At 40.8% G+C, this 12,656-nt stretch overlaps 1 protein-coding gene across 6 annotated transcripts in view; it reads left to right on the top strand.

Annotated features, from left to right (window-relative positions):
- Positions 1 to 12,656, top strand: part of USP40 (ubiquitin specific peptidase 40) — a 109,766-nt gene that overhangs the window by 30,946 nt on the left and 66,164 nt on the right. For all 6 annotated transcript variants that reach the window (XM_062193638.1, XM_062193622.1, XM_062193631.1 and 3 more), the window contains 2 exons: positions 1,084 to 1,191; positions 9,269 to 9,569. In XM_062193638.1, coding sequence (XP_062049622.1) covers positions 1,084 to 1,191; positions 9,269 to 9,569 — 409 coding nt within the window. The remainder of the gene's footprint in view (positions 1 to 1,083; positions 1,192 to 9,268; positions 9,570 to 12,656) is intronic.

Below are 12,656 nucleotides of genomic sequence, written 5' to 3'. Positions count from 1 at the left end.
ATTGGAGGGTGAACCAATGGCAAAAGGAAGACCTTTCTCTCTGTCTCTCTCTCACTGTCCACTCTGCCTGTCAAAAAAACAAAAACAAAAAAAACCTACATAAAAAAAAAAAGAACTTATTTATATGTCAAAACATTCAAATAAGACATTAATAATTCTTTGTGTCTAAATATTTTTTAAATCTCATGTAACAACAACGAAAGTTATGAAACTTGAGAATATTCTTTAGATATTGCTCTTCAAATAATTAAACTATGGTATGTAGAAAAAGGCAAAATCCAAGTTTTCTAAACTGAAACTTAACCTACCTTTTTTTTCTTTTTAAAATTTGAGAGAGAGAGAAAAAAAAAAATTTCCACCTGTTGGTTTACTCCCCAAATGGCAGCATTAGCCAGGGCTGAGACAGGGCCAAAGCCAGATGCTGGGGACAGAATCCAGGTCCCCCACATGGATGGCAGGAACCCAATTTCTTGAACCCTCACTGCTACCTCCCAGAGTCTGCATTAGCAGAAAACTGGAGTCAGGAGCCTGGTATCAAACCCAGGTACTTCAGGGTGGGACACCAGCATTTTAGCTGGTGTCTTGACTGCTAGGCTAAATGCCCACTCCTTAGTCTACTTTTTAAAAAACATTTTATAGTTAAATAATTATGATTAATCCACTTACATGTTTGCTGTTCTAGGCTCATTTAGTCAGAATCCTGTAGATCCCTTTGAATTTGTTTTACAGTTATTTCTCATCAGATTTTTTTAAAAAAATATTTATCTGAAAGTGTTAGAGGGAGAGACAGATATATCTTCCTTCCTCTGGTTCACTACCCAAATGTCAGCTGAGACTGGGCCAGGCTGAAGCCAGGAGCTTCACCTGGATTTCCCATGTGGGTGCAGGGGCCCAAGGGCTTCACTTCATCTTCCACTGCTTTCCCAAGCACATTAGCAGGGAGCTGGATTAGAAGTGGAACAGCCAGGACTCAAACCAGTGCCCATATGGGTTGCCAGCGATGCAAGTAGCCATTTAAACCACCTCACCTCAGTGCAGCCCCTCATTAGATTTCCCTAGGTGACTTTGTGTTTCTTTCCTAAGGAGAAGAATAACCTAATTCCTGTTGACCAGTTGGGCCAGAAACTCATGAAAAAGATAGGAGTATCTTGGAACAAGAAGTACAGAAAACACCATGGACCACTGCGGAAGGTAATACATGGGAATGGCATCATTATAAACAGTTCTAGCCCCAGAAAATCTTACTATGACCCTGCAATGTGAACTCATCTACAGAAGGGTATGTAGAATAGATGAATATAAAATCTGCATTTTTGTCTAATGTCTAGAATTTAGCTGTTAAGTTACTTATTATGACTTATTATCTCTCAAAGAACCAAGAAGAAAGCAAAAAAGTGAGGAGCAGCAATTAATCACAACTGAAAAAATGTCAAAAATCCATACCCTGAGTCCCTCATTTTATTTATAGAAATGTCTTCAGATACTTACCCAGATTCACTTGATCTTTCTTTTGTACAAAGTCCTAGTGAGCTTTGTGATGGTTTCCTACACTGCAAGCTTCCATGCGGAAAGGGATCCAGCCAGATTACAGAGGGACTGGGCTGAAAGCAAAGCTGCAGAACATTGTGTAAATGTTTCGGAGCTATCTTGTGTAGGAACAAAGTACGCACCCACTTCAATAAGCATTTAAGTGCATCTTTTAATTAAGCTACTAAGAGGAGATTTTCTATTACTTAACATCATTTTGGGAAATTGTGGTTTTTAGGGAATTTGTCTTTTTCATCTGTGCTGTCAAATTGTTGCCATAACGTTGTTCAAATTACCCATATTGGGGCCAGCCCTGTGGCGTAGCAGGTAAAGCTATTGCCTGCAGTGCCAGCATCCCATATGGGTGCTGATTGGAGTCCCAGCTGCTCCACTTCTGATCCAGCTCTCTGCTATGGCCTGGGAAAGCAGTGGAAGATGGCCCGAGTCCCTGGGCCTCTGCACCCACGTGGGAGACCTAAAAAAGCTTCTGGTTCCTGGCTTCAGATCCGCACAGCTGTGCCCATTGCGACCATCTGAGGAGTGAGCCAGCGGATGGAAGACCTCTCTCTGCCTCTGCCTGTCTGTAACTCTGCCTTTCAAATAAATAAATAAATCTTTAAAAAAAAAAAAAAAAATTATTCTTGATAGCATCTATAGAACCTAGAGTATATCCCCTTTTCAATTTCTTTTTTTTTTTTTTTTTTTTTTTTTTTTACAGGCAGAGTGGATAGTGAGAGAGAGAGACAGAGAGAAAGGTCTTGCCTTTTGCCGTTGGTTCACCCTCCAATGGCCACTGCGGCCGGCACATCGCGCTGATCCGAAGCCAGGAGCCAGGTGCTTCTCCTGGTCTCCCATGGGGTGCAGGGCCCAAGGACTTGGGCCATCCTCCACTGCCTTCCCGGGCCATAGCAGAGAGCTGGCCTGGAAGAGGGGCAACCGGGATAGAATCCAGTGCCCCAACCGGACTAGAACCCGGTATGCCGGCGCCGCAAGGTGGAGGATCAGCCTGTTAAGCCATGGCGCCGGCCTTTTTTTTTTTTTTTTAAGATTTATTTTTATTTACTTGAAAGGCAGGGTTAGAGTGGGAGAGACAGAACTTCATCTGGTGGTTTATCCCCCAAATGGCTGTGATGGTCAGGGCATTTAAATTTCAGGTAGGCCAGATTTGTAAAGAGTTATTTTTTCTCTCTCCTTACTAAATTGTGTCTTTTTTGCTCTGTCAGTTGCTGAGTTTTTAAATTTCCCAACTATAATTGTGGATTTGTCCCTTTCCTCTACTACTTTTAAATATCTTATTTTTTTTAAACTGTCTAGTAGAACTCTTTTTAAGATTTTGTTTATTTTATTTGTAAGGCAGAGTTACCGAGAGAGCGAAGAGACAGAGAAAGGTCTGCCATACGCTAGTTCACTTCCCAAATGGTCATGACAGCCAGAGCCGAGCCTGCGCAGCCAGGAGTCAGGAGCTTCTTCTGGTTCTTCCCCGGTGGGTGCAGGTGCCCAAACACCTAGGCCATCTTCCACTGCTTTCCCAGGCCATAAGCAGAAAGCAGCATGGGAAAAGGAGCAGCTGGGCACCAGGGAGAGGCTTGGCCTACTGTGCCCCAGCGCCGGCCACCTCTACTACTTTTAACAGTTTGGGGCTTTGTGTGCCTAGAAGCTGTGTTATCAGGTGCGTGTGCATTTAGGATTGCTAGGACCTCCAGACAGGAAGTCCCTTTATCTCTGCTAATATTCCTGGCCTCCAAAACTGCCCTGTCTGGTTGTCATGTGACCACACAAGTTTTGTTATGCAAGTGCATCTCAGCATGAAATTGGCTCTTGTTTATTTGGAAAATTGTGGATTTTTAAGGAATTCATTTATTTATCTTTGGTTTCAACTTGTATAAAATATCACTATGTTATCCTTTTAATATCTTTAGGATATTATTCATCTTTGATACTGATAACCTGTACTTTTTACCTTTCTCATAGATCCTGCTGTGGGTTTATCAGGCTTACTAAACCTGTTCATTAAGCAGCTTTGCCTTTGTTGGTTTTCTCTACTGTTTATCTGGTTTCTGTCAGATGATAAAGAGTTTGACAGTCTCTTCCTTTTCCATAAAATGTTTAGTTCATTTGCATTTCACATAGTAATTGACTTGGTTGGATTTGAATCTGCCTTCATGCTGTTTGTTTTCTATTTCTCAATTTTTTTTTATTCTTCTGCTCTTGCCTTCCTTTGAATCAGTTAAGTGTTTTTAGTGTTCTGTTTTTATCTTTGTTAGCCTTTTAGCTTTGTACCTATTTGTTTAGTGTGTTAGTGATTGATCCTGAGATTACACTATACTTAATATTATAGATTATAAATTGATATACCACATTATACACAGATGCTTATAGATGTTATAGTAGTATTCCGTTTCTCCATTCCTACTCCTTTCTACTCTTTTTTATGTTTTACTGAAATGTTCATTGTCAAGTCCTTTATACATTTTTATTCTTGCTTTAAACATATGAGTTTTAAAGAAATTAAGGAAAAAACAGCTTTTTGTATTTATCCATTGTAGCGTTCCTTGCTCCTTCTATTAATCCAGGTTTGTATTGGACAACATTTCCCTTCCTTCCACATTTCTTAAGAGTTAAGAACTCCTGGTTTTAAAAATAAAATACTCTAAGCTTTTGTTTGTCTATAAAATCTTTACTTTGCTTTCATTTTTTTGTCATATGTTTGCTGAATGTAGAATTCTTTATTAATAGTTCTGGCTTCCCTTATGTTGGATCAGAAGTCAACATGTTTTCAGTAATCACCCTAGGCTCTTGTCATGAGTTGCCAAGGCTATGGAAGCCTTTTGAGTTCATGGACATCGATCTTATTTAGACAAGGTCATAGTCAAAGTGGAAGTTCTCCCCTCCCTTTAGAGAAAGGTACCTCCTTCTTTGATTTCTTTGATGGCCCGTTCTTTCTACTGGGATCTCTCTCGCAGAGATCTTTCATTTAGGTTTTTGTTTTTTTTTTTTGCCAGAGTGTCTTGGCTTTCCATGCCTGAAATGCTCTCATGGGCTCTTCAGCCAGATCCCAATGCCTTAAGGGCTGATTCTGAGGCTGGAGTGCTGTTTAGGACATCTGCCATTCTATGAATCTGCTGTGTATCCCACTTCCCATGTTGGATCATTCTCTCCCTTTTTATTCTATCAGTTAGTATTTGCAGACACTAGTCTTGTTTATGTGATCCCTTTGACTCTTAGACCTATCAGTATGATCAATTGTGAACTGAAATTGATCACTTGGACTAGTGAGATGGCATTTGTACATGCCACCTTGATGAGATTTGAATTGGAACTCCCAGGCATGTTTCTAACTCTACCATTTGGGGCAAGTCAGCTTGAGCTTGTCCCAAATTGTACATCTTCTCCATCTCTTATTCCCACTCTTATATTTAACAGGGATCACTTTTCAGTTAAGTTTAAACACTTAAGAATAATTGTGTATTAATTACAGAGTTCAACCAATAGTATTAAGTAGAACAAAAAAATACTAAAAGGGATAAAGTATTAAGTTGTTCATCAACAGTCAGGGCAAGGGCTGATCAAGTCACTGTTTCTCATAGTGTCCATTTCACTTCAACAGGTTTCCTTTTTGGTGCTCGGTTAGTTGTCACCGATCAGGGAGAACATATGATATTTGTCCCTTTGGGACTGGCTTATTTCACTCAGCATAATGTTTTCCAGATTCCTCCATTTTGTTGCAAATGACCGGATTTCATTGTTTTTGACTGCTGTATAGGAGTATATGTATATGATTACTGACACCATAAACAAGAGTGTCAATTTGTTAAGTCAACAACAGGAGTCACTCTGCACTTACTCCTCATGTGGGATCTCTGTCCTAAATGTGCTGTACATTGTGATTTAATACTATAACTAGTATTCAAACAGTATTTTACACTTTGTGTTTCTGTGTGGGTGCAAACTGTTGAAAGCATTACTTAACATATGCTAAATCGATCTTCTGTATATAAAGATAATTGAAAATGAATCTTGATGTGAATGGAAGGGGAGAGGGAGCGGGAGAGGGGAGGGTTGCGGGTGGGAGGGAAGTTATGGGGGTTGGGAAGGCATTGTAATCCATAAACTGTACTTTGGAAATTTATATTTACTAAATAAAAGTTAACAAAAAATGTTAAAAAAAAAAAAAAGAAGTCAACATGTTTTGTTGTCCTCTTGAGTATTGTATCTTTGTCTGCTTTAAATATTTTCTTTTTGTCTTTGTTTTCAACAGTTTGACAGTAGTGTGCATACATGTGGTGTTCCATGTGTTCTTTTGCATTGTATTTGCTAAGGTTTTTTATGTCCATGTTCTAAAGTCTTCAACTTTAGAAAAATTTTTGTCATTTCTTCAGTTTCTTTTTTTACCCATTGTCTCCTAAGGCTCCAGTTACTTGTATATTAGCCCCTTTGATACTTCTCACAGTTCTTGGATGGTCTGAGATTTTTTTTTTCTTTTTTTTTTCCCCTTCTCCTAATTCAAATTAGATGATGATTTGCACTGGACTGTCTTTAGATTCACTAATTTCTTTCATTTATTGTTTCTTCTGCTGAGCAGTCTTCTGGTAAGCCCAACCCACAAACTTTTTCTTTCAGACATCATAATTTTTAGCTGTAAAATTTCTACTTAGTTCTTTTAGAGTGTTCCTTTCTCTGCTGAAATTTCCCATCTCTTTACCTGTCTGCCTTTTCCTATAAATATAGTTGTAATATTAATATATATTATAAAATATACTGATATTCCTATGAATATCTTTGTAAGAGCTGTTTGTTGTTATATCTAGATCAAGTCTGAATCTGTTCCTAGTGACTCCTTTTTCTTGAGAATTGACTGCTCCATCTCTTGATTATGAATCACTCTCCTGCTTGTTTGCATGTCATATAGTTTTAAATTTATAAAACAAAAATTGTGAAGTAGTGCAGAGAGCTCCTGTCTACTCACACACAGCTTCTCCTGTTACTAATCTTATATGTTAGTATGTCACATATAATTTTTATGTTTCTATTTCTTAAATTGTGACTTGACCAATTATAGTTGTATATATTTATGGATTACAAAGTGATGGTATGCTTTATAAATGTAAAGTGGAATAATTAAGCCAATTAACATATCCATTACCTCAAATAATTATTTTTTGTGATAAGAACATTTGAAATTCTCTCAGTGATTTTGGGATGTACAATACGTCGTTTACCTTACCACACTGCAGTATGTCCCAGAGAAAGTACTTGCTTCCCCTGTCTGATGGGGCTTTGTGTCTTTGGGCCGTCATCCTCCAGTGTAATCTGGTATTTACTGAACATTGTGGATGATGTGCTTTAGGGAGTTTGTGTCATGTTATTTTTCTCTGCAGTTTTGTGTTGCATTCTGACAAGCTTTTTCCATCCTGTGGAAAGATGCAGGTGGGGCTGGGTGCCTCTGTTGCAGTTTTGCCTTTCGTCCTAGGGCATCACTCGTCCTCAGAGCAGGCCTGGCACACTGTGTCCTGTGCACAGAATGGCCTGCTTCCTGTTTGTATACAATCCCAAGTTAACAACAACCTTGAACATCTAAATGGCTACTTTTTAAGGTTATATAATACCCACATATGTCCTTAATTTAACCCCAGCATTTACCATAGTCTGTTTAAGAAAAATGCCATCCCCTCTGCCTTGGCAGGACTTGAACTCCAGGCCCTCTGCCCAGCAGCAGGCAGCTCAGCTTGCTGGACCCTGTGTGGTCTTGGGCTGTCCTTCCACCATTTAATAGTCAGCTGGTGGACTAGGGGAGGCGATAGATACTTGGGGCTCTTTTCCTTTTCCTTTCTAGCTTCTCTAACGTTCTCCAGTCCTGTCAGCCCGCTGAGACTCCGCCTTGTGCGTGACTCCATTCCGCCATGCTCTACTGCGGACTGGGAAGTGGTGGTGGCCCAGAGCAGGCTCTGCTTCCCTGGGCGAGGCTGTGTCCTCTGTTTCATGCCTGCCTCCGTTACTCTCGCCGTTTCATTGTCTTGTCAGTGGACCATTTTTATCGGAGGATTAGTCAGTAAAGCTATCTACATCACTGGGACGGGAGAGCACTGAAACTTGATACTGAAGAGTTCATCCTCAGATAGCAAAGGAAAATTTGCTGACTAGAGTTTTTTTCTTAAGGCTTTCAAATTGTTGATATTTTATCATACGTAAATTAGCTATAAAACTGTTTTACCATCTTCTCATACACAGTGTTAATAATAATGTTTTGGGTCATATGCCCTATGCCTTCTGTTTGTGATAAAAACAATACTTTGGGGGCTGGCATTGTGGCATAGCAGGTGAAGCTGCCACCTGTGATGCTGGCGTCCCATTTGAGTGCCAGTTCAAGTCCTGGCTGCTCCACTTCTGATCCAGCTCCCTGCTAATACACCTGGGAAGCAGCAGAGGATGGCCCAAGTATTTGGGTCCCTGCACTCCCATGGGAGACCTGGAGACCTGGCTTCTGGCATCAGAATGGCCCAGCTCTGGCTACTGTGGCCACTTGGGGAGTGAACCAGCAAAAGGAAGAACGGTTTCTCTGGTTTCTCTTTCTCTCTCTGTCTTTTTCCTTCTCTGTATAACTCTGCCTTTCAAATAAATAAATAAAATATAGTTCTTTTTAAAAATACTTTGGATTAGAGAGTTAGCATTGCTACAGATTTCTTTCCAAAAGAAAATGAGAAAATCTCCTTCCTGTCTTGTCTAATAAAGTAAGCAGATGTTACAGTTCGTTCCCAAGTGTTTTTCTGTATAAAGCCATGTGGAAAGAAGGTATTGAGCACAGAAGAAGGGGAGGAGATGAGAAGAGGGGATAGGCAGTGAGGGAGAGATTATTTTTCTCTGAATCTCTGAGCAAAAAGAAACAGCTCTTGGGGTTGTTACTTAAATATTTCTGTGTTCTGATGTCCTGATCTTTCTGTTAGCTTCTAAAATAGACATGCCACAGTGTACGAATGTTAAGGTAATTGAGGCTTATAATTAAGACTTTGTTCCTGCAGAGTATCTGGGCCCCTGATTTTCAGATTTACAGAGGTGCACTGTGGGATTGCCTTCGTGCTGTGCCCTTGTTTGCTTAGGCTACTTTTAAATATTTCAAAAGTGTTTGTTCTACCTAATCTTTTTGAGTTGAGTACTACTTAAAACAGCATTTGTGAGGTGTAATTAAACTGCTGTTTAGGACCAACATTCTGGTGTAGCGGGTAAAGCCGCTGCCTGCAGTGCCGGCATCCCATATGGGCGCCGGTTCAAGTCCTAGCTGCTCCACTTCCAATCCATCTCCCTGCTAATGTCCCTTGGAAAGCAGTGGAAGATGGCCCGAGTGCTTAGGTCCCTGCACCTACATGGGAGACCTGGGAGAAGCTCCTGGCTTCAGTCTGGCCTACCCTTAGCTGTTTCAGCCATTTGGGGAGTGAACCAGCAGATGAAAGATCTCTATCTCTCTTTCTGTAACTGCACCTTTCAAACAAATAAAAATCTTTAAAATAAATAAACTGCTTTTAGATAGTGGTGTGATGACTCTGTAGAACAGTTTCGTTTTGTAACACAGCATACGTTTTAATAAATGTGTTAATTTACGTAAATTTATTTCTCTTCAGTGGGCCAGGCCAGAGATAAACGTTACGTTAAAGTATCTAACCACAAAAGGAAGAACAGAATCCTATCATGTTTAATTTTTAAAAAAGCTTTTTATTAACCTCGTATTTGTTTTTGGTCTTCTGTGCAGTTCTTACAGCTCCACTCTCAGATGTTTCTCCTGAGCTCAGATGAAAGCACAGTCACCCTGCTGAAGAGCCCTCCTCTCCAGGCGGGGCCCGCGTCCCGGAGGCCTGATCAGCACGTGTTCCAGACGCCCACTGCAGAGGCCCCAGGATTCCATGACACTGCTTCCTGCCCCCACTGGTTTGATATCAATGATTCCAAAGTCCAACCGATTGAAGAAAAGGATATTGAGCAGCAATTTCAGGGTAAAGAAAGTGCCTACATGTTGTTTTATCGGAAATCCCAGTTACAGAGACCCCCAGAAGGTATGGAAAGAAAAGTGTTTCTGTTTGTTAAGTTACTGATTTTAGAAAATAAACACAGGAAAAAAAACTTTAAAATAAAAGTTTACTCTGAGAACTTTTAAAATATTTTAAAGCTAATAGTAAGAAATGTATTATGCCAAAGAAATCTAATAATTTGTCATCTTATAGAGGTTATACAAGGCATTTTTAAAAGTCTCATAGAAAATATGCATTATCTTTTAATTTTGTTTTCCATGATTTTTTGAAGCACCCTTACATATTTCTATATAATTTTCCTCCCATAATAAGTTAGTCATAGTACATGTACCCAAAAAAAAAAAAAACAATTCTGAAAATCTGTTTTCATCCATTTAAAAATACAGAGAGACAGAAATCAATCTTCCATCCACTGGTTCACTCCCCAAATGGCTGAGATGGCCAGGGCTGGAACAGGCCAAAGGGAGGAGCCAGGAATTCCTTGCATGAGTGCCAGAGACCCAAGCGCTTGAGCCGTCATTCAGTGCCTCCCAGGGTGCATCATCAGGAGGCTGGATTAGAAGCCAAGTAGCCGGGATTTGAACCCTCACTCCAATATAGAATCTAGACGTCCTGACACTCAACTTGCTGAGCCACAACACCTGCTCCCACATCGTGTTTTCTGGTTGTGTTGGCAGAGTTAAGCATGTGGCCCTGTGCTCAGGCTTGGCTCTGACATTTAGCCCTGTGTTGTCGTTTGAGTTCTCCGCATACTTTGTCTTATTCTCCTGTCTTCCCCTTTATTTTCCCATTTCTTTTCCCTCAAGATCATGTGTACTCTTGAGCAACTGAAATATCTTTGAGCAGTATTTGTTGAACCTGCTAAGGCAGCTCATACCATGAAGGGTAACCGTCAAGACCCATAATAATGAAGAGATTTGTTTAATTGAAGCTTTTAGTATAATAAGATTTTTTTTTATCACTTCCCAAAGTCTGCTTAGAAGTAAAAAACCTTGGGGCTAGTGTTGTGGTGCAGCAGTAAAGCTGACACCTGCGATGCCAGCACCACAAGTGGGCACCAGTTCATGTCCCAGTTGCTCCACTTCCCATCTAGCTCCTTGCTAATGGCCTGGGAAAAGCAGCAGCAGATGGCCCAAGTACCACCACCACCCACCAGGGAAGCCCAGAGTAAGCTCCTGGCTTCAACTTGACCCAGCCTGGGCTGCTGCAGCCATCTGGGGAATGAAACAGTGGATCTTTCTATCTCTCCTTCTCTCTAACTCTGACTTTCAAATAAATAAATCTTTTTTTTTTAAGTAAAAAATATTAAGCTTTCCTAATTTTTGTGATTAGAGATAAGGATAATCTTAGAAACTGACAATAGTGATAATTTGTATAAAGAAAAAGAATAAAGCAATTATTGTGTTGGAATCAAAGGAAGTCAGCTTTCTAGATCTGAAACAGCTGCTTAACTGTGCTGGTAGCCAGAAAGGCTTTTTTATTTCTGTGGAAGAAACAAGAAAGGAAATGGTAATGATTCTCATGAAGATGTTGTGGTCACAGCTCAGCTACCAGGACACACAGCAGCAGTGTCCCCAGCCGCCCCGCTGCTCTTCTTCACTGAGTTCAATTTTAGTGTCAGCATAAGTGGAGTGTACAGTAAATGATAGTTTTTTCCCAGCTAGTTTAGGAGTTGAATAAAGGTCCAGCCAAAATCTTGATGCATGTTTTTGGGGATGGAGAGATAGACCTTTACAAAATGATTCTAAAATTTACCTAGAGAGACAGAGAAATGAAAATTGAAGAAGGGGGACTGGCGCTGTGGTGTAGCAGGTAAAGCCACTGCCTGCAGTGCCGGCATCCCATATGGGCACCAACTCAAGTCCCGGCTGATCTTTGATCCAGCTCTCTGCTGTGGCCTGGGGAAGCAGTAAAAGATAGCCAAGTCCTAGGGCCCCTGCACCCACGTGGGAGACCTGGAAGAGGCTCCTGACTTTGAATTGGAGCAGCTCTGGCCATTGGGCCAACTGGGGAGTGAACCAGTGGATGGAAGACCTCTCTCTGCCTCCTCTTTTCTCTCTGTGTAACTCTGAATTTGAAGTAAATATATATATATATTTAATAAAAAATAATAAGTTGAAGAAGGAACTACTGGGGGGAACTTTATACATAATATATGTATAAATATGTATATATATGTCTCTATATATAGCAATAGAGACAGTGGGGTGCTCATGCAAAGGGGTACAGAAGATCGTTGGAATGCAGCAGTAGGCCCCGGAATTGATCTGTGTGTATTTGAGATTTTAATCCATAGTAAGTTAGCTCTTCAGGTAAATGGGGGAGGCATATGGATTAATCAGTGTAACTGGGGGTTGATCAGTTGCTAGGGAGATGAGGAATTTTCCTCTCTTACGTCAGTCACTTCCTTTACGTTTGTGATAAAGTAGCCTTCATATGTGTAAAGTGTAAATATTTATCTGACCTTAATGTGGAGAAGACCTTTATTAAATTTTAATTAGTTTTTAATAGATTCAGTGTAATATGTAGATAGTTCTTTAAGGCATTTCTTTCTTTCTTTCTTTCTTTCTTTCTTTCTTTCTTTCTTTTTTTTTTTGAAAGGCAGAGTTACAGAGAGAGGAGGGGAGACAGAGATTGAGATCTTCCATCTGTTGGTTCATTTCCCCAAAAGGCTGCAATGGCCAGGGCTGGGCCAGGCCAAAACAAGGAACACAGAACTTATTCCAGGTCTCCCATGTGGGTGCAAGGGCCCAAGCACTGGGGCCATCTTCTGCTGATTTCCCAGGCCACAGCTGAGAGCTGAGTCAGAAGTGAAGCAGCCACTTCTCCAACCAGCCTCCATACGGGATGCTGGTATCACAGGTAGAGGCTTAACCTGCTGTGCCACAACACCAGATCCTATAGGTACAATTTGAAGAACATAATGATACCCTTCCTCCCTCTCCCACACTCCCTTTTACCCTGTTTCCTTTGGAGAAGACCTTTCTAAGCTTAAAATACGGAGAGGGAGGCAGGGGCTGGAGCCGTGGCACAGCGGGTAAAGCCACCGCCTGCAGTGCCGGCATCCCTTTTGGGCAGTTCAAGTCCCGGCTGCTCCACTTCTGATCCAGC

This window comes from Lepus europaeus, chromosome 1 (assembly GCF_033115175.1).
Source record: "Lepus europaeus isolate LE1 chromosome 1, mLepTim1.pri, whole genome shotgun sequence".
Classification (NCBI taxonomy): Eukaryota; Metazoa; Chordata; class Mammalia; order Lagomorpha; family Leporidae; genus Lepus; species Lepus europaeus.
The sequence above is the reverse complement of the archived record's forward strand: the minus strand, read 5'-3'. Positions and strand labels throughout refer to the sequence as shown.